Raw genomic sequence first — 17,483 nt, 5'->3', positions numbered from 1 at the left:
GGCAGCAAAGCAGACAGATTTCACCCCTCTGTGCCTGCTCCCCCAACCCAGCACTGGTGTCTGTGGGTCTTTGGAGCACCCCTTCCTTCCTGATGGACACCTGCTGGATGTTAGCACACACTCCATTCACAGGCTGCCTGAGGGGTCACCTGGGGACAAGCAGACACTCTCCAGGGGAACTTGCAGAGGAGAAAAAGGAAGGGGCTGAGAGCAGGGGCTCAGGGATTGGGCCACTCGTTGCAGGGAAACTGATGCTGGTTCTTCAGAAGCCGGGAGTGGGGAGACGAAGGCAGGGCAGCACTATAGTGGGCATTGGTACCATTATGCCCAAAAGAAGCAACCCTTCACCTGGTTTCTTCTCTATAAACCTGGAGCAGGAAACCTGTGCACCTCCTTGCCACAAATATTGCTGGACTGCAATGCCCAACAGCCCTAGCCAGCATGGTCATTGGCAAGCAATGTTGAGGGGCCAGGGATGGTGTGGACTGATGCTCCTCACTCAGTCCTGCCCTAAACTCTCACACTGTTCAGGGCCAAGGAAAACACAACAGAACCACTGCAGAATCAGCTTCAGTCAGTGAATCCAACAAAGAATCATAGAATTGTAGAGTTGGAAATGATCCCAAAGGTCATCTAGTCCAACTCCCTGCAATGCAGTAGTTTGGGGGAGGGGATTATGGACATCCTGATACTGGCCTCAAAGTGTTATTTTATCCCTCTTCCCCAGGCCATACTCTCTCCATTTCAAGAGGCCCATGCCAGATATTCCCCATGCCCTTTAGCTTGGCCCTTTAATCCTCATTCCTAACAAGAGTGGAACTTAAGTACATTCAACTTTATTTGCCTGTGTTATTTCCTTCCTTCCTCTTTTCTCCATTGCATGCCCCAGACGGCAAGCTTTTTGCCTATGTGTCTGTGTGAGGTGAAAATGGGAAGTATTTGGCATTCCAGATGTTGTTGGGACTATAACATCCATCATCGCTGGCCATGCTGGCTGGGGACATTGTGACTTCAGGAACATCTGGGGGGGGCACAGGTTAGCAATCCCTGGTGGAAGGTTCCATGCACACAGATTATACGCTATTTATGAAGCTGGAGTGTTAGGATCAGTCAAGAGTGAAGAAGCATTTCAATGCATCAGCAAAGTTTCCACCACACAACAGGGTGTTTCAACGAAAGTAACTTGCATGAAGTAGGCGTGAGCGTTTCCAGGTTGTCAAGACTGCAATTGCAGCAGTCAACGTTGTTGCATAAGATGACTAGAAGAGTTTCCCTTTAAGGCTCTGTGGCACCTTTTTTACTCTAGTTCTCAAGAAAAGCGTTGGAGTGGTGGAAGGCCTGGTCCAGCAGCTCCCATTCCATACCTTCCTTTTATTATATGGTGTACAGAAAAGGTGGACATATTGGATTTTGCCTTGTCTGACTCTTTTTGTTGTCTAGAGCTAAGCTATGAGGCTGCACTAGGTGAAGATTTTGGGGAGGACTAATCAGACAGCCAACGTGGCAGTGGCATTGAGTGCCCCTTTCTAGCCACCACAGAAGGGATGGCTGAGGACTGTTCAAGCTTCACCATGCCATTCTGAGGTGTGAACCTGTTCCCCTCCCCCTGTTATTTCTTTAAAATACAATTTTTACAGAATTTCCAAAGTACAATTAGGTGTAAACCTGTTGAGCTGACTTCCTATAACTCAGTCGTGCAGGATTTTTTAAAAAAGCAATATAGACAAACTTTCCTCTACTGCATTTACAGTCCAAAACAAAAAGCAAAAGGCAGAATGGTATGCCCCAGTCAAGGGCCCGTGAAGGACGGGAACACACTTCAGCTTCATTTCACGCAAACAAGAAACATCCCATAAAAAGCAAGGAAGAGGATACAAGGCAGGAGTTCACCTAGGGTCAGCTGGTGACTTCACAGCCAACCAGGGATTACAGCCAGGGACTCTGCAATTCATGCTCATAGCCACTCCTCTTATACCTGCTCTAAATTTGACTCCCTCTCCAATGGCCACCATCGGCTCCCACCCTGGTCTATGAAGGCATGCACACTTTCCACACAAGAAAGTTTTCCCCTATTAAATTTATTGCATTGACTGATCCCAGCAGCAGCCCCAAGACAGTCCTTTCCTCCTAAGGGACATCCTTGAATGAGTGTCAAATTTCTGCAAAATCTGCCCACAGGAGCAATGTTCTAGGCAGGCAATGGCCCAGTCTGCTCTCAGGAGCCACAGCTCAAGGACCAGCCACTCCCCTCATTGCAGACTAGGCACTTCTGAGGCCACAGGAGCCCAGCTGCTCTGCTCCCAAACCCCACTTCCCTGAGAGACCCTGGTACAGTTCTGAGGTTGTGCCGCACTGTAGCAGGAGTCCTCTGATCCACTGGCACTTGTGCTTCCCTAAGGAAGGACCTCAATCTTCTTCTCAAGAGTTTGACGGGGAAACAGGAGCTCCCTCATGATGCCATCCAGCTCCTCCAAGGCCAGCTGTGCGTGAAGTACAGTGACCTCATCTTGTTCGCAGCGCACCACAAACTTCAGCAGGTGGTAGAGTTCCAGCAGGGCATCCTGGAGAACCTGGGGGGGGGGAGGGGGCAGGGGAAGAGGAAAGAGAAAGCTGAACCAGGGTTGAGTGTTTGGGAGTGAACTATTTGGATCCCCAGTGCCTATAATGCACAGGCAGAGTATGGGAAAGTGTTCTTTCTGAGCACCAAACAAAGGCCAGACTGGCCTCTGCTTTGTCTTGCAATGCTTTCTCAATAGTTTCCCACCTTTTTCTGAAGGATCTGAAAGCCAGAAGATTGTCAGGATGAGGTTCAGGGGGAGGGGGGGAATACCTTTCCAAATTTCTCCAATCACAGCCTGCATGTGATACAGCCAGGTAATCCCACCCAGACAAGCTTCTCATTAATGCTCAACACATTTCCTGCCTCCTCCACCTCCCACTGCACCAGGGGAGTTCTGGCCACTGAGTTCCTGCAGCAGGTGAGCTTTGCAAAGCAACAGAGGCCTGTCTTGCATCTTGCAACAAACAGGCAGCAGCAGAATCTGAAAACAGAAACTTTTATAGATAGGGCTTGCTGGAGACTGCCTGATGAATGCTCACTTCAGAAATAAGGCAAAGCCCTGTGGCTTCTTGTGCCCACATATCCAGCACAGCAGATCAAAGCCTGGCTATAGGAACATAGGAAGCGACCTTATTTGGAGTCAGACCATTGGTCCATCTAGCTCAGTATTGTTAACGCTGACTGGCAGCAGCTCTCCCAGGTTTCAGACCAGGTTTCCTTCCAGCCCTATGCGGAAATGCCCAGGATTGAACCTGGGACCTTCTGCATGCAAAGCTGATGATCTACCACTGAGCTAAGGCACTTCCCCAATATAGGATCAATAGCCTTTGCCCCTGTTGAAGGTGTGACACCACTTCCTTTTCTGCAATACCATAGGAAAACACCTCCAGCAGGAAAGCACTGCACCAGTCTGGGAGATTCCCTCTTATTCCTAGGAACAACTGAGGTCATGATAGTGAGCTGTCAGAACGCTTATTCCACACCTGGAAAAGAAGCACCCACTGGAGAGGCAGAGTTATGTGCAATGTCCAAAAGAACCTTTCATGCCCCAGAAGCCATTCAGCTGTCCAACCAACTTAGGTTAAAGGGCTCCCTTTGCAGCTGCCTGTCAGAAGATACTTTTGTCTAGATCTGTGCTAGAAAATTCCGTAAGCCTGACTGGCCCCCAGAGCAATGTTAGCTGGTAAGAGCAGGGAATTAGTATACACCCATCTATCATCTTTTGGATTCTGAATCTAAGGTGCCACCACTCTGCCTGCAGAGGTGTGCTCTACACACCCTTCTGCTTTGCCCAGGCTTCATTACAGACCCTGAGCACCTGAGATTAGTTTGTGTAGTGAAAACACACTGCTGACCATTGAACTACTGTACAGAGCTACCTGGTGTCAGATAATGGAGCTTGGAATGATCTAAACAGTTGCCTTGCTGCATGACACATTGAGAAAAGATAATGGAGATTTCCCAGAACTTTCAATGTTGGGAAAGCGAAACAGCAAAAAAGAAAACAAAAGTCATTAAAACCCAGAAAGCTGCAGATGGGAACCTGCACCGGGTCAAAACTTGCAAAATTGCAGCCATGAGTGTGCTCGAGGTGAGAAGGCAACTCTTGCACTGGGTCAGTTCAAATTTGGAATGAGAGCTCCCATCCTCATTTTCTCCTGAGGTGCAAAGCTCTCTAAAGCCCAAAAGGAAAAGTGTCCACTGGTATGAGGATGCAATGGGGTCACAAGGCGAAGAGTTTTGCTCAGCCTGAAAGGTTCCCAATTTCAGCATGAGCTTGTGCAGGGGCTTTTGATGAGAGAGCCACAGGAGCAACCAAATTGTGGGCCTGGCCTGCAAAGGTGTGTGCATTTGCAGAGGGCTGGATTTTTTTCCCCTTGAAAGGCAGTTGGAGAGTGACTTGTGCATAAATGCCCTTTTCATTTCAGGTGCCTGGCACCGAGGCTTCTGCCTCTCCCAAGGTAGAAAAAGTCCCAAGGCTGCTGCCTTGCCAAAGAAACAGCACTGCTGTGCAGGAGAGGCAGAGAGTCAAGCAGCTTCTCTCAGAGCCCAGCATGGCTAGCCCATCCCCACAGGGCTTGGCTAGGAGCGAAGGTAGAAAGGAGCAAGAGGAAGAAGACACAGTAGTCCCTGGGCTTCCTGGATGGGGCACTCCCCAATGTCCTGCCAAAAGAGATCCGCTGGTGGCAGCTTGCCCAGGGCTCCTGGCCTGCACCTGGCCAACCATGCCAAGGCAGCTCCACCTGATGCTGCTGCACTTTGAAACTCAGGTGGGCAGTTTGAAGAAGCTGCAAGTCCCAGCAGGCCTCATTCACTATTATTGTTGTTTAGTCGTTTAGTCGTGTCTGACTCTTCGTGATCCCATGGACCAGTACACAGCCTCAATGCAAGGAATACATCCTAAAACACTTAGCAGTTTGGCAACTTGCTTATCTCCTTTGGGAAGTTTGCTGATTGTTTTGATTGTTTTTAAATTTTAATATTTTTTTTCAAATTTTATTATTAACCATGCAGAGGCTCTAATGGAGTAACATTCATCTCCCATTCTTAAAAGGAAGTGACCTGTGACACAATTATTGGGCTAGGGGCAGAGAGAAACTTGGAAATAAAAAACAAACAATTTATGTTATGGAATAATGGGGAAAGGGATTAAAATCCAAAAACCCTCCCCAAAAATACTCCTGCCCAATGAAGACCTGAAGATTTTCATTTCTCTGCTGCTACTCTGCAAATGTTTTATACCTGTTCGACAATGTCAGGGAAACTGCATGTATATTGTATCTTTGAGCTCCAGTGATATAAATTGGGTTTGGTACTGGCAGTCTAGTAAATACTAAAAAAACAACAACCCAAATATTTCCAAATTTCTTTTCCCCTTAAAAACTGCATGGGGGATAATGCTTCCCATGCTTTCAAAACTTTAGGAAGTGTTTCCACTTCCCATTGTGTTGTTCATTCAAGGTCACAAGAGTGCAAGGACAAGAGTGCAACAGCAGCAGCAGCAAGCTGAGAATATGGCTGGAAATAAATCCTAGCAGGAACAGAATTTCCTGGGCCTCAATGGTGCTTCTACTGCCCTTTGCATCAACTTGGGAGGCAGTTCACCTTGGAAGGGCACCAGGGCGGTTGTAGGCGGCCACACCTTTCATTGACTGCCTGCAGCAACAATCAGATGAGCATGATTCTTGTCATCTTTTTTCCAGTGAGTCAATGGTAGTTGCAAATGAAATTCCCACCGCTCAGAGCCAACTTCTGGGATAGAACCAGCTGTGGCAAACTGAGCCTTGCTGCAAGGATGCTGCCCACACAGGAAAAGGGAAGAGGCAGCCTTCAGTCTGCTGCCGGAAAGCTAGTCGTTTATTTTGTGAAGGTGGCTTAATGTATTCAGACCGTTAATGGGTCTTATTCTGAGTAAAAGACTGTTTGCTCTTGAGTATAGGCTTTCACTTTCAGTACTGAAAGAGGTTCTGTTGCTAGGCTTTAGAGGGGAGAAGATCTACAGTTGAAACATGATGGGCAATTTTCACAACATAAATGGCGGCTTCCGGGCACCAGCTCAAGGCGTGCCTCTCCTTTTTCTTTTTGTCCATTTTCTTTGGATTTGCCCCCGCTCCACTTCTCTTCACCCGGGGCACTTGCAGGACAAAGCACAGATCTGGGCAGAGATAGGTACCTGGGTGCTGGCCATAGGGGGAGTGGGAAAAAACTTTTACCTCCAGTCTCAGCCATAAAAGCAGAGGAGCCTGGGCTACAGGACATCTCTCTTTTGGGCAGAATCAAGAAGGGAAGCAGCTCACCTCCACCGCTCTCGTGCTGAGGCCCCGCAGCAAAAGCACCACCACATGGACAGCTGCTCTCCGCACTTCAACCTGACTGTCAGTCTTCGCTATTGCTGTCAGACATGAGGTCACCTGTCAGACAGATAAAGTCATAGGCCCTATTAGGACAGGCAGACTACTTTGCCCAGCTGTGGGCTGGGGACTCAGGAGGGCCTGCACAGCAAACCTGAGTGCAAGATCAAAGCCCACCACACCAGAATAGTCAAGAGAATAGGAGGTTGAGAAAATGATCTTTCCAGTCTCACCTAAAGACTGAACCTGGGACCTTCTGCATGCAAAGCAGATGCTCTGCCATTGAGCAACAGCCTTTGCTCTCAAAACTCTTTGTGGAATGCTGCACTAAGGAAACTTAAGTGAGATAGGAAAAAGTTTTCTTGGTGGGAAGGGTCAGTATTCCAAACTCCTGAGCAAAGGCAGCTGCTCCTTCCTTGGTTCTTATTCACATTCGTGACATGGAAACTGCCACCCAGCTTGGGGTGAGTGGGCAGAACTCCTGGCCTCCAAGGAGGTCCCTGCTGCTGGTTCTGAAACTGGCAGAGAAGCCTCTGCTCTCCACAGAGTTCCCCACTGTAGCCTCCTTCCTTCAGCTCAAGGGCAGCATTTTCCCCCTCCCCCTCTGCAGCAGCTCCTGCTGAATCAGCTGGCACCTGTCCCGCTGCAGAGCCAGAAGCATCCTTCTCTCTCTCCCTCCTCACACACAGAAAAGTGCGGCTTGAAATCTGCACCAAGCCACCCACCTCCTCCCTGTGTGCTGCTGTAGATGCACAGGAGCTATAGCAATAGGCAGCAGCAGAGCTGTCATGCACAGCTCCTGACACCAAGAGGGCATTCACACCTCCTGCTACTCCAGCTTCAGCACTGCAGGGAGGAGGAGGAGGGGAAGCAGCTTAGTGGTAGAGCACCTGCTTTGCATGCAAAAGGCGCCTTGTTCAATCCTGCCAGGTGACACCTCTCCAATTAAAATAATCTCACATATGTAGCAGGTGATGAGCAAGCTTTCTCTTTCTGCTCAATACCCTGGAGAGCCTGCTGCTGATCAGAGCAGACACTGCTGAGCTAGACAAAGGGTCTGACCTGCTATATAAGGCTGCTTCCAATGTGCCCAGCAGGATTCTTTCAAACCTTTGTGGGAATGAAGCTTATGATCATTTTACCTAGATACCCCATAATGTGCTTTTTAAAGCAAAACCCCCAGCCTATTTTACTCGCAGCTATTGAGGACAAAGGTTGTGTATGCACTATGTCTTTAAGGCACATTAAAAGCACACACACACCTCAAATAAACTTGGGGACTGTGGTTTGTTAAGGGTTGCTGGGATTTGTAATAATGGGAGGGGTCAATAATAGTGCCCAGAATTATTTGAGGGAAATAAGGTGATTTGAATGTGCTTCAAACGTATAGTGTGAACACAGTGGTCCAATTATGGACTTCTTCTCCACCCCATAGCCCTTTTCACATATATGTATGGATGGTTTGCAGTTTATCACCTGTGGTAGCAATTAGGATGTCATTCTGGTTTAATTAAACACCAAACACAAGGCTGCAATATGTAGTGTGTCTCTCTGCAGATTAGTTAACCCTGGACAGAGCTTCCATCAGCTTCCTCAACCCAGTAGGAGGGCCAGGGTCAGGTGACCCTGAAATGGCACATAACATGCCTCTGAACTTCTCATCGTTGGAGGTAGCCCCCCAAAGCATTACTGTGCAAAATCCAGAGAACTGATCCCTCCTGCCTGTGAATACTAAGATGTACCTGCCTGGTGGGCACGTATTTCCATGGCACCCATCTCCATAGCACCGAAGCGCACCATTGGACACACAAGAGCATTCACAGCCCTGCTCCAGCTAGCTGTTGGAGAAGTGGCAGAGGGCAAATGGAAAACACAGACTTCTTGGCTGTCAAGGGTTCGTTCAGCAACCTTCCAGGCACCAAAAGGCACACCCTAGCTTCCAGTAAGCCTTACTTACTAGATACTCAGCATCGTGCTTGGCCTGTGGCTCTCATCTCTGCAAAGGAAGCTGCCTTTTACCAAGTCAGAACATTGGGTCCATCTGGCTCAGTCCTGTTTGCAGTCAACAGCAGAGGCTCTCTAGGTTTCAGACAGGGACATTCCCAGCCCTGGCTAGAGAACCCAGGGATTGAATGTGGAGCCCTTCTGCATGCAAAGCAGATGCTCTACAACTGAGCTATGGTGGAGGAGAAAATGCAGATACAAAAACCCAGGAGAGGTCGGGGAGACTGAGGTAGAGTTGTGACTCATTGACAGAGCATTGGCTTTGCAGGCAGAAGGTCCCTGGTTCAGTTCCCGGCATCTCTTAGTAGGGCTGGGAATGTCTCCTGTCTAAAACTCTGAAGAGGTGATGCCAGTCAGCATAGATAATGTTGAGCTAGATGGGCCAATGGCCTGACTCGGTATGAGGCAGGTGTTCTGCAGCTTGACACAGATATGCATGGTTGTGAGTGTTATGTCCCTGGAGCACCCAGTTGTGGCTCTGATGGACTTAACCTTCAATGACACCAGTCAAACTGCTCATGTTTAATGGAAGATACCCAATTAGCAAACAGCACAGGACAGTGGAGAGTATATTAGTGGGCAGAAGGCAAGACTGGAAAGCGTTACATTGTCTGAAAAAAAGAAGACTGTGAGAATGCCCTACAGCAGCCTTCCCCAACACAGTGCCCTCCAGATGCTTTGAACTGCAACACTCATCAGTCCCAGTATCACATGACTGTGCTGTCTGGGGCTAATGGGAGTCTAAAACATCTACCTGGAGGGCACTAGGCAGAGAGAGTATGTCGAAGGGGCTCTCAGAGGCCAAAAAGGCAAAAAGAATTCATAGCATGGGGGTATATATCAGCACTAATCAGGCCACAGGTTTCCATTTGGGAGGAAGTTATATAAGCCATCCCTCCCAAGCATGTCACTCCAGTAGCCTGCCAAGTTCCAGTAGCAACAAAAGCTTTTGAGAGGAGGTGATGTGGTCAATACCTCATGGACCACAGAGCCCAGTTGAAAATGAAGTATCTGGCACAGCTCTCCCAGATTGGACAGGCTGCTTGCCCTAAGAGTGCCATCCAGATCTCTTGCTCCTCGTAGAAAAGTGTGGATCAGGTTCTCTCGGTGTGAGAAGGCCATGTCTCCTGCAAGAGTGAGGGCGGGGGAGAGAAAGGTTCTGATTATTTAAGTCACTCACCTTTTGCAGAACAGAGCTCTGTGCTATAGAGAAGAAATAGACAAAGGGATAGATAATGTATTAAAACTATCACCCATGAAAAATACATAAAACTCTTGTTAAGCAAGAGCTTTGGCTGGGGTGGGGGGCAGCACTGTTGATAACTCTTGGGGAAAAGTGGCCTGCTCCATGGAGGACATGAGATGAGCAGAGATGAGGAGCCAAGGACAAATGGAGAGCCCAGGCTTTTGGCACGCTGCCACTTCCCTTCCATCAGCAATGCTTTTCTGACTCACATGTAAACCACCAGACAGTGCAGGTGGTTGGCAGAGGATAGCTCTGCTGGAGGTGGCAGCATCACAAAGCCTGGACAATAAAGCTGTGGTGGTTTAAATTGAAAACTTATCCATCACATGGCAATGAGCTGCAGCTCCAATCTAGAAGTCACCTTGGCCAGCGGTGCTCTGCTATCGACCAGTCAAGATCACACGCTTTGGCGAGTGTTCACAGCTGACCAGGCGCCTGGCCCATCTGCACAACCCCTTCTTATGCAACCATCCACTGGCCCATGGCTCAGAGCGGCAGCTGTCAGCATGTGTGCCCATGGGCATCTACAATGTGACACCAGTTTTCCTGGACTCACCTCTGACCTCTGATCTGTGGGCAGCCCAGCCTCTTGTGGCTTCTGTGCAGAAGGATCCCCAGCCAGTCCTAGCTAATTACCTAGTGATTTTTGTTCCACCTTTTGAGCAGGTTCCCAGGATGGCTGGTCAGGCAGCCACCTGTTAGGAAAGGTGATGCTTCTTATTGCCCCAAACTCCTCTTCTCTGCCCAGAAAGAGGAATCCTGAAGTCAATTCTTGCTGACTTGGGAGCAGATTTTTCTCTTACTGAGAGAGAAAGAGTGCCTGGGACTCTGCAGTGCTGCTCACCCTGACCCAACAAGCAGCACTCCTAGCAGATAACATGAACAGCTGCTTGTGCAAAAAGCTCATTCTTTTCAGGGAAGGAGTGGTGCTAACTTCGACCCAGAAGGATGTTTTCAATTCTGCTCTCACTACAGCTTGCCCTTACTTCCCCATCTATAAAATGGGAGGATGGACACTTCCAAAGTGACTCTGTTCACAGGGGTTGAAAGGCTCCGGTCCAGCCCTCTTAATCTTTGCAGTCAGTTTTGGACCAGAATGCTGCAAAAGTCCCTGGGATTTTGCAGTGAGTAGTGAATAGGGCTGTGGGTGTGAAAGTAGCCATATTCCTGTGCCTCAAAGTGGTTGCTGTTAAGATGCCCAAACTCAGAACCATGAAGAACCAACCCATGTAAAAAGGATCTAGGGGTCTTGGTAGACCGCAAGCTTAATGTAAGTCAGTGTTTTTCAACCACTGTTCCGCGGCACACTAGTGTGCCGCGAGATGTTGCCTGGTGTGCCGTGGGGAAAATTGAAAAATTCAAGAGAATTACTTTATATATAGTCAATATAGGCACAGAGTTAAATTTTTTAACATTTTCTAATGGTGGTGTGCCTCGTGATTTTTTTCATGAAACAAGTGTGCCTTTGCCCAAAAAAGGTTGAAAAACACTGATGTAAGTCAACAATGTGAAAAAGGTATCACAGTTTAAGAAGGACACTGGCAAGCTTAAATGTGTGCAAAGGAGAACAACCAATATGATAAAAGGACTGGAAACCAAGCCTTACAAGGAACAGTTGAGGGAGCTGGGGGTATGTTTAGCCTAGAAAAGAGAAGCCGTTTTTAAATATCTGAAGGGGTGTCACATGGATGATGGAGCAAACCTGTTTTCTGCTGCTCCAGAGGACGGGACCTGAACCAATGGATTCAAATTACAAAAAGGACAGTAAGAGCTATTCAACAGTAGAATAAATTACCTCAGAAGGAGGTGGACTTTCCTTCACTGGAGGTTTTAAAACACGTTGGGTGGTCATCTGTCAGGCAGCTGTGATTCCTGCATTGCAGGTGGTTGAACTAGATGACCCTGGGGTGGATCCCTTCCAATTCTACAATTCTATGATTCTAGATGCATGCAACAGAACAGAATGTGGCTGTCATGTCAGTCCCCAGGGGGTCGGGCAGAAGGTAACATCATGCCTTTTACTAATGACACCAATTTAATGCCAGTCTAAGAGTACGCCAGCTTTCTTTCAAGTTTCACAAAACTATTAATCAGAGAATGGAGAGGAAGCAAATATACACAACAGGGATTTCTGTTTGCCCATTCAGAGGCCACAGCAGACCAAGTGCATTAGAAACAGCAAAGCGTGTGAAAACTAGAGTGAGCAATCCGATTATGCTCCTTAACCCATGACACAGAACAGCAAAGGGCAACAAGTCTAAAAGGAAGAGCCAGAAGACTTTTGCTCTGTGGCAACTGCTCCCCCACCCGCTGCCGCTGTGACTAAGTAGAACCAGTGGGGTGTGCAAACTTGCTGCTGCAGAAATATTGGGTGGGTGGGGGGGGGCACGATGAGGCAGGACTGAATGTGGGTTTATTCAAGCACTCAGACAAGAACAAGAGTTACATGACAGGCCATAAGCACTTCTGCACTGGATACACCCTGGCGCTTCCTGCCACACTGTCAGGCAGGCACAGGATGAAAGGGTAATCCCTTAATTTTCATTAGCCACCTCTCTGGTTCCCCCTGAATTCCAAAGCATACAAATCCACACACCCCACTGGTCTTTGTCTCACCTGCATGTCAATGGGACAAAAGGCACACACATATGCATCTGCCCTGAAGCCATGGAGGAGGAGTAGGGGAGGGATGCCAGCTGAGGGTACCTCTACTGCTGCATAACCTTTGCTCTGCTTTGTCAGGTGAACTCTTAAGCTAAGAACCAACCTCAAATTCTGTATCTTGAACAACTTGTGCACATTAGGGAGAATCTTGTAGATTTCTTTATTCCACAAAAATCCATTTTGGCTCTGTGACCAGCACAAGCCCGGCTTTGGTCTCAGGTACCAGCTGCCTTTGCACACACATTTTCAAGCTGCAAAGTCTATAGTGGTAGTACTTGGGGTGAGATGGGGAGCTGTCTACTCTGCTGAAGGAAATCAGCTTGCATCCCTCGTAACTGTTAACCCCCCTTGGTGGGATGCAAGGCCTGCAGTGCACCAACCCAACCAGGGTGTCAAAAGCATCTCCCTCCCAGGCGCCCCTCGGCAGCTGAGGAGGAGGAGGAGGTCTAATTATTATGACTCTTGCCTAGGAAAGCAGCACTTTGCCTGGATCAGGAGCTGAATGAACAAAGCAGCTTCCCTCCCAGCCCCCTCCCCCATGCAGTGAATGATCCCTGAATAGGAAGAGGAAGTGTCTCAGCTGACATCCTGGGAGAAGGTTTAATGTGTTTAAACTCAATTGATAATGCAAATCCTTCAGCAATGCCTGGAAGGGGGAGAGGAGAAGCACCTCTTTCCTCCCCACCCCAAGAGAAGAAAAATGAGACTACAAAGGCACATATAAGCCACAGTTCTAGCTGCTCCCCCCCAACTCCTGAAGTTACACACAACAGGGGTCAGGTTGCACAGATTCCCTTTCCTTCCTTAACCGTTCCAGCCAGCTGACAGATCTCAACTTGTCTTCAGCTTTCTTGCTGCCTGAAGAAGAAAATCTGCTTTCTAATGAGGGCTGACATGAAAGCAGAACTGTTGCAAACCGGCCACTCCCTCCTGGGATGCAGGCAGTCTGCCTGCGCAGGAGTTGCCCCTTTGCAAAAGGCATCCCAGAGCTTAGGGCATTTGCTGCAGTCAAGACCTGCAGGGCAGGGTTCACCTAGGCACCCCACTTCCCATCCTCCGGTCCTCCTCCTTCCCAGAGCATCACTGGAGTCCTTCTCCTCAGCAACAGATGCATCTCAACCACCATCAGACAGGGAGGGAGAAGCCAAGAGATGCACAGGCTCCCTGGGCAGCTGCGCCCAGCAGAGTTGTCAGCTGCCACCAGCTCCCTCACCCCTGCCAAATGCTCCTGGATTATTTATGCTGAAGAGCCCCAACAGGTTGTCTTGCCTGGTGCTGTCCAGAAAAGCCAGGAGGGACAAAACATCAACACAACTGGGTGAACGAGGAGGAGGAGGAGAAGGAGGGGCACAGCTTGGTTTGGTTTTCTGAAAACCCAGACAGGTCCTTAGGAAGCAAGTGACCACTTGGAAAAGGGTGGGGAAGTCAAGTCTAGGGGCACTTCCAAATTATTGTAGTTCTTAGTCCAATAAATGAACGCTACAGTAGTTACTCCAAGGCTCCCCTCTCCCCCGCAGAGAACTGCGGGATGCCAGAAGGCTGCAATTGAATATCCCCCACCACAGAGCTCTCACTGGTAGTAGGATCTTGCTGTGCCGTGATGGAGCAGATGGGTCAAAATTAGGCCCCTACATAGTTATGTAGTGGTGCAACTCTTGCCTTGTAGAAGGCGGTGCTCAACCAACGTTGCTTTGGAAAGGTTTTCCTCCACACCAGAGACACCAATATCCAGAGGTGCAGAAGGGTTTTTGCTACAGCCAGCAATCCCTGCAGCCGTTTGGAGCAGAGAAAGCCCCAAAGCAAAGCAAATCCCAGAAAAGATTAGCAGCAGGGGGTGGGGAAGGAAATCCAGTGATTTTTAAGAATAGAGAGCACAGTCTTAAATAGTGCTGTAGTGTTGAAAAATGTGAAGACGTAGAAAACACTTTGGTTTAATTTGGTCTATTAATAGACAGACTAGTTGGTGCATGCCAAATAGGGGGCTGTGCTGACAGTGGTGCAAGAACCAGGGTGGCTAGGAGTGGCGCAGGCCGGGAGTGAAGTATGACACCTCAGCAGCCTCAAGAGACCCTCATTCAGATCAGCAGCCCCACACCCCTAATGTATGACCAAGCATTGGGAGAAGCCACAAAACACACAGCCTCATAGCTGCAGTCCCCAGGGGTGTTGGTGTGTGTGTGTGTCAAAGTCCAGGGCTGTGGGGGGGGGGTCAGGGGGCATGAGCTCCAAGTATTTTGCCCTGGGGTGGATATCTCCTGCACCTTCTCCCCTTTGTTTTTTATTTCTTTTAAATTACTCCCCCTCTGAAACTTAGCCTCAGTTTGCATTAGCACATGCAAATTTGTATCATGGGCCTGGGGCCTCAAAATCATTTTAAGCCAATAAATGAGCACCTAAGTGGCCAAAGTGCTTCCATTCATTTTTTTTAAAAAAAAACTTCTAGAAGATTAACAATAAAAAGCAATGGGAATAAGCAGAAAGAGAAGAAAACTGTGACTGGAAAAGCCTTCCTGATGTTTAGCTGACTAGCAAGGACAGGGACCACCCCGCTTCCCCCAAAGAGCACTCTTGCTGGGGGTGCAGGGAAAGCAGGAGTGAGCAGCACCTTGAAAAGAAAAAGAAAGAAAAGAGATACAAACAGGAGGGTAAAGCCCTGACACACAGGGGAGCAATTATGCTATTATCTTTAAAGAAAGGGCCCTTTGCCAGGAGCAACTCATCAGTGAGCCAAGAGAATTTTCCAGCAGATGAGGTGTCTGAGTGCACCTTCTTTCTACCTGCAAGAAGAAAAAACAGCTGCACAGACCAGGCACAGCAGTGGGTGGGTGGGTGGGGAGTAGAGGGTGCGCCAATCACTGCCAAAAGGGCCACATGCTCTACCTTCACAACTGGAGGTAGTATATGTTTCTGGAGGACCTAACCAGAAGCCCAGTGGTGAAGGTGGTTGTGTTGCCATGGAGAAGCTGCCCTCCTCATCCCTGAAGGGCAGCAGAACCAGAGAGGGGAAGGGGGAAAACAGGTGGGTAGATTCATTCAGGGGATCTGAGCTGGTACCAGCTGTGCTCTGTTTGAACGCAGTTTTGCAAGAATCCAATGCTACGTATGCCTGTGGGAAAGGGTTGCTTGTTTGCCAGGCATCTACGAACCTGCTCATAAAATCACAGACCTGCTGAGGAAAACAAAACTCTGGCATTGCTTTTACACATGTGTGAACTTCAAGGAGTTACTTCAAAGAGCCATTGGGCTGTATCCAACTAAGTTATCCTTGGACTATATAAGATTAATGGGCCTAACTTAGCCATGCTTGTTCCTTTCAAGGGGTCTGCTCCAAGGAACGCTGGACACAATTCATTGTGCTGAATGCCAACAGTTGAGTTGGAATAAGGCCTATAACCAGGTGGTTAATTGCCAAATTTAACAGGCTGGAGCCTTGTCTCTTGAGAGGCCCCATTCTTTGCCCAGAAATGCTAAAGTCTCCAGAATATGCTTTATGCTTGGAGTGGGCAACCAGTCACTCAGAAGAAGCACACAATATTCCAAATTGCTCTGAGTGGAAGGGTAGTCAAGGTAGATGCAACTTAGCCCACAAACAGGAGTTTTCAAACTGGGGGTGTATGTTGTACTTTGGAAGCACAGGCTCCCTGGGCAGCTGTAATCAGTAATAATGGCAGACATGCTTCCTCACCACCATAACCACTCCTTTCTTGCAATGCATGATCAGATGGAAGTGTCAGGAGTGTTCTAGGCCACCTGTTCAGTATATAATGTTCAACAGCATGGCCCTGGTGCCTGAGTATGCACATGTCCCAGGATCCTTTATATCAGGCACGTCCAACAGGTAGATCATGATCTACTGGTAGATCACTGGACGTCTGTGGTAGATCACTGGTAGATCATTGGCTCCCCCCAAAGAAGCTGAACAACTGTGGCTCCCCTAAAAAAAGCTCAACATTTCACCTCCTCCCTGTAAAAACTGAACAACTTTGACCCAACCCCCCCCAAAATGGGTCTTCCTTCCTAAAAAAAAGCTCAACAACTTTGACCTGAACCACAAAAAAGGGAGTAGATCACTGCCAGTTTTTAACTCTGTGAGTAGATCGCAGCCTCTTGGGAGTTGGCCACCCCTGCTTTATATCATGCAGGGCTTCTCAAGCAGACAAGCTGATGTCAAATAGGCTAGTTCCCTCAAGGCAAAAAGCGTGAAAACCAGAAGAGGTCCTCATACACTGAATACCTGTTTGAGAAAATATTTATTTAGATGCCACAGAAGCCAAACCAAGGAGGAAACCCTGTAATCCCCCCCACCCTCTCTTTTATCCAACTAAAAGATTTAAAAGCCAGTCTTTTAGCCATTTTCTGCTTTAGACAAACAGGTGGGATGCACAGATGGAGAAACATCTGGGCCAGATGGTAATTTAATGATTTAGGCTCAACATATATAAAGCACAGTAAGGCCAAATTGGCCAAGCAGGATTTGCAGCACAGAGTGCAGGGAGCAATCTGTTCGCTGGCAACAGCAGTGGACAAAAGACTCGAGATGGCTGTGGTGGCACCATCAAGACTGGCTCAGGCACCTTGCTAAGCTGGCACCTGTCCCCCCACATCCCAGTTGTGCAGAGGAGCTTGGATGCCACCAAGAAGCAATCACTTTAACAAACAAAAACACTTAAAGAAAAGCCTAAGCTCCAGAGAACTCAGCCACTGTCATGCCCAGACAAGTCACAGGGCTCCAGTCTTAGGGAAACAGCAGGCAATGCAGCCAAGTTTTATAATAGTGCCTTGTAACATGCAGGAAACCGGTGGGCAATTCCTGAACTTCCATTTATGGGGAAATGAAGCAAGGAGAAAATTAAAAGTGCCGTTAAATAGCATGCACAGATTCTAATACAACTTGAGGCCTAGAAAAAGGAGGTGACTCATTCCCTTAGACATGCCTAATTTTCTTTTGTAAGGGCAGGGCATGCTGTGTTACTCCAATCTGTGCCAGAGGACATGACTCCAAAGCCAGGGGAGGTTGACCTGGCTGGGTCCAAACAGTAACTTCCCCTGCTGTCAGTTTGGTGCTTAGGCACCTGAAGGCAAAGATGCTGAGCACTGTGGAAGAAGGAGCAGGGATCTCTTCTAGCACAGCTCTGTCCAGGTGGAGTGTTCTGCCCAC

The 17,483-nt window shown here is 48.4% G+C and overlaps 1 protein-coding gene across 3 annotated transcripts in view; it reads right to left on the bottom strand.

Annotated features, from left to right (window-relative positions):
• Positions 1–2,058: 2,058 nt before the first annotated feature.
• The window catches only part of TANGO6 (transport and golgi organization 6 homolog), a 47,917-nt gene continuing 32,492 nt past the window's right edge, over positions 2,059–17,483 (bottom strand). For 2 of the 3 annotated variants that reach the window (XM_033157069.1, XM_033157067.1), the window contains 3 exons: positions 9,391–9,542; positions 6,358–6,471; positions 2,059–2,570 (listed from right to left, as the gene is read on the bottom strand). In XM_033157069.1, coding sequence (XP_033012960.1) covers positions 2,394–2,570; positions 6,358–6,471; positions 9,391–9,542 — 443 coding nt within the window. In that variant the 3' untranslated portion in view covers positions 2,059–2,393. The remainder of the gene's footprint in view (positions 2,571–6,357; positions 6,472–9,390; positions 9,543–17,483) is intronic. The other variant, XM_033157068.1, reaches the window with a different exon arrangement.

This window comes from Lacerta agilis, chromosome 8 (assembly GCF_009819535.1).
Source record: "Lacerta agilis isolate rLacAgi1 chromosome 8, rLacAgi1.pri, whole genome shotgun sequence".
NCBI lineage: Eukaryota > Metazoa > Chordata > Lepidosauria > Squamata > Lacertidae > Lacerta > Lacerta agilis.
This window is presented reverse-complemented; position numbering and strand designations above follow the sequence as displayed.